The sequence below is a fragment of the Rhagoletis zephyria genome, unplaced genomic scaffold (assembly GCF_001687245.7).
Source record: "Rhagoletis zephyria isolate East Lansing unplaced genomic scaffold, Rhagoletis_zephyria_1.1 Rzeph_scaffold_00026, whole genome shotgun sequence".
NCBI classification, from domain to species: Eukaryota; Metazoa; Arthropoda; class Insecta; order Diptera; family Tephritidae; genus Rhagoletis; species Rhagoletis zephyria.
In genome coordinates this window covers 792816-797051 of record NW_016157110.1, presented here as the reverse complement: position 1 = coordinate 797051, position 4236 = coordinate 792816, and the positions used below count along the sequence as shown (strand labels likewise).

Below are 4236 nucleotides of genomic sequence, written 5' to 3'. Positions count from 1 at the left end.
TTTTTATAATTTGACCACGTTTTTCTCAGAACAAAAAGGTCTATTAAAACCAGATTTAACATGCGGCACCAAAATTTTTTTCCATTTTTCTCGGCCTGTGTTATTATTATTAAGTTAATAAATTTTACCAAACTAAATATAAGCGAAAATCGGTAGACACCACCCTGCGAAATTTTGTCATACGGTCGGTCATGGGGCTTGACTACAATGAACTCGAGTATGGTGGTTTTCTTGTACACTCTAAAAAACCTGTTTAAAATTGCGACTATAAGTCGAATATATTTTTGTTTATTTTTAAAATTCTTTGGTAAATTTACACGACGAATATGTATTTTTCTCGTTTACACATTTTCGTGTGTAAAAATCCTTTTTGTTAGCGGCTTTACGCAATTATACGGGTGAAATAAAACAGCAGATGTGTATTTTGTAGCTTGTACACACTTTCGTAATGAATTTACGCACACCACAGCAGCTATATTACACCCTAAAAAGTCCGAAATTTAAACAAACTATTCGTTGAATAATCGAGCATGTAATTTCGCGAATAGTAAGTTAGGAAATCAGTAACCTACCTTTTAGCTAGGAAATCTACAAAATTTTTTTTTAGAGTGTATACAATAATGTCAAAAACGAGCTATTTTCGATGGAGTATTAACGATAGTGGCACACCGTGTATTTTCAAACTGGATAAGCAGCGTACTGAGTTGGAAAACTTCCAGGTCTCAATGGGGTGGGCATGAGACCACTAAACCGGTCAGTAGAGACATTCTTCAAGAGAGCGCGGTGTCGTCATTACTCTGGTCGCTGGTAGTCAATGAGAAACTCAAACAAATTAAAAAAGGTCTTGCTGACTTAAGAGCTTACGCTGATGCGGTTAGATCGGACTCCCGATGACTAAATGTGGGGACAAAAGAATATGAATGTTTTCTGAAGAATGCTGCAAGAAAACTGCGAACAGAAAATGCCGCTCTAGCGTGTGCAAAGCTTAGAATTATGAAGAGTAAATCTTCTTCATAGATCCCACCATCCATCCGATAGGAAAAGGGTGGATATTAATAAAGATTTTACTAAAAATCTAAAAAAAAGGGGACTTGGCGGCTGATCTTATTTATTTTAAAGCGATTTTGGAGGTGCTTCGAAAAAGAGTACTCATATAGTTAGGCAAATCCAAGTGATTGAAATCACATGGACAACAGCCACTACGAAGAAGATTTTAATAATTTGAAAATCTTGAAAGTGGCAAGTTCTTCTATGTTAAATGCTCCAAATAGGAGCGCTTCTACCAGAAAGTTTTTTATAAAAGCAAATGCTGACTTTTATAAAGAAGGAAGACAGCACAGTTTGATTAGGATTTTGAATTATAAAATTATTTTCTGGTATCCGAAAATACTCTTTGTGAAAAATCTTTAAACAAGTTAAGATACTTATTATATTGTAAATTGGATCTTACGCGGAATTGCGCTAAAATAATCCATAAAAATTACATACAATATTTGCAGTACTTAACGTCAAAACTTTTCTTCCGCTTGCCATAAAAACTAAATCCACAACTTCACCTAATTAGTAACTTAATTGAACTAAGCTATATACTTACGTGATAATTGATATTTTTTAAATATACTAATAAACGTTATTTGTTTTTTATCTTTAGTGGGTTTGTTGGTATGAATGCATGTAGGTATGTATGTAATTCTTTTGTTGGCATATAACTATTGTTATTGTTGCGTTGTTTCATGTTGTCGTTCTATGTATGTAGGATCCTTTTGTTGTTCAAATGTTAGTGTTGCATATTTGTAACTGTAACCTGCTACTTTTCACTTTTACTCCACTTAGTATCACGCGGTTGTGAACGTAAACATCACCACCAACATAAACAGATGTGCCATGACGAGCGAAATGGGTGTTTGTAGAAGCGCCGTGGCACGCCCACATTGCTGAATTTCGATTTCTTCAGGATGATAGTTGATACATTTTTTGGGTCGACGACGCTTTGCGCTCTCCTGTGACTGGCGACGTGCGCTGCAGGCACCTATAAAATGGGCAAGAAGTATTCGTTAGAATGTATTTGTGAAAATAAGATTTTAGAAATTCCATCTATACCAATAGTACCCGACTCCTCAAGCGGTTCTATATCCAGCTGCTTGGAGCCGCAAGGACATAAGGTATCCACTACTAGCAAAATGAGATTGCTGTGTGGTATTTTCTGTACGCTGAAGGGGCGTTCGCATCCTGACACATGACAATTGGTCAGCTTGCCCTGGGTAAGTGGATGAAAATTAACGTTAGTTTTTGTTGTTTACCACTTAATAACAATTTGTTTTAAAATTTTCATTGAACTTGAGGCTGTTTTTACTCAGAGGATAGACCATTTACTTTGAAGGAGACTAATGAGAAAATTTGCTCGTCTCCAAAATAGCCGTATATGTAACTTATACCTTCTAAATTATTGCTGTTTTTCATAAAAATGTTTCATAAAAAAAACGGCCTAATGCTCAGTAAAAACTGTAAGGTTATAATAAAGTGATTTTGTGAGACGTAGAGAAGCTGCGGTGATTTACCTTAAGAGGATTATTTTGACCGCCTTGATTTAGACGTTCTGGCTGCAGCATATAGAGATCCGTACGCAGGTCACAGCGCCTCGCGTGTTGTGGGTCTGGCGACGCGCGTGGTCCGGTGTGTGGCTTATGTTGCTTAGGCGGAGGTGTCGTGGATTCCTAGCAATCAATAGTAAGTTTGGTAGTACTAAAATTATTTACATAAATATCAAATAAGAGCTTCTTTTTCCTACATGAATACTAGGCTGACTTCCAAAACGTCAGTTGCTTTGCATACGTACAAAGTATAATGTTCCATAACGCCGAACTACAAAATATTGACAAAGTATACTTTTCCAAAACGCATCCGAAAAGTTATCGAAACACAATCAGCGAATCCGAAATAAATATAGATACCATAGGTGTTTTAAAAATGGTTGGTTACCATAGGTGTTTTAAAAATGGAAAATTCAGAAAAATTGTTCATTGCTAAATTGAATATTTAAAATATGCAATGTATCGCAACTCTGCATATATAAACAGTTTGACTACCGCAGTATGAGTTTCCAAACATTGTATTGATACGTTTTGGAAGTCAGCCCTACTGTTTAGTGTCTAAACAATACGATAACTTGCAGAAGCGTAACGGAAACATAAAATTGTATCAGTAAAACGAGAAAATATACATAAGTAAGTCCCGTAATCGTGGCTCCTGAGCCCCTTAACGGCCCTCTGTGTTAGATTTTTGATAGCGTGAACTAATTTTCCTCAGAATTTTGCATGTTTTAAAATACGGTCCGGGATTTGTGGTTACAATCATTAACATTCAAGAAATATTCAATAACAATAGCATAATTTTTGCGCATGCCCAGACGGAGGTTGAAAAGACCACAGAGCAGTTTTATGAGCGCCTCGCGNGATTAGTGAAATGTGCTAGTCTTCCACGCGAGAATCTGAAATGTGCTACTTTTCGACGCGAATAATGAAATGTGCTAGTCTTCGACGCGAATAGTGAAACGTGCTAGTCTTCCACGGTAATTTGAGATGTGCTACTCTTCGTTGGGAGCGACGATATGAGAACTCTCAAACTAGGTATTTAAAATTGTTATTGGCGACCTGAAGAAAAAGTTGAACATTCTTGGTCCTACTGTTTGAAAACTAAAGCCTTAAAGAGAGCATTCCTCCGATAACGCAGAAGCAAATTAGGTATTCTCTAATTAAATCCCTAAAATCAGTTTGATCTAGTTGTGGTTGACTAAAAATATGCTACGAGAATTCTTGACGTGCGTTCGATCCGAATAGTCATCATCGACCTGATCTACTACCTTTTTACAGCTATGCTCCGAGAGCGCATCTTGGCAATGAAGGGCGATCGCAAGGCAGTTCGCCGAAAGAACGATCTCGAGAAGCTGCTGCCAAAACGAACAGTAATATTTTACTCATTTCTCAATTCTTTTAAACAAGCATCTCCTCATCGCCTGGATATATGTGTGTAAATGGACGTCCAAATTAAAAAAAAACAAGTAAGAGCAGCGCTGTCTTCGGCTATGCCGAAGGCTTCATACCTTTCATGAACATCTGCAAATTTTACTTTGACAGATTACTGCTTTTGAATACATCTGCATACATCGATAGAGGAGTTACATACTTATATAAAAAATCGCATCTAAACAATCAGAGGTATGGAAGATATACTTTATAT

The 4236-nt window shown here is 36.7% G+C and overlaps 1 protein-coding gene across 2 annotated transcripts in view; it reads right to left on the bottom strand.

The window, feature by feature from the left end:
* Positions 1-546: 546 nt before the first annotated feature.
* stol (voltage-dependent calcium channel subunit stolid) overlaps positions 547-4236 on the bottom strand; it is a 524452-nt gene continuing 520762 nt past the window's right edge. For both annotated transcript variants that reach the window (XM_017616632.1, XM_017616624.1), the window contains 3 exons: positions 2559-2714; positions 2101-2257; positions 547-2029 (listed from right to left, as the gene is read on the bottom strand). In XM_017616632.1, the coding sequence (XP_017472121.1) occupies positions 1836-2029; positions 2101-2257; positions 2559-2714 (507 nt within the window). In that variant the 3' untranslated portion in view covers positions 547-1835. The remainder of the gene's footprint in view (positions 2030-2100; positions 2258-2558; positions 2715-4236) is intronic.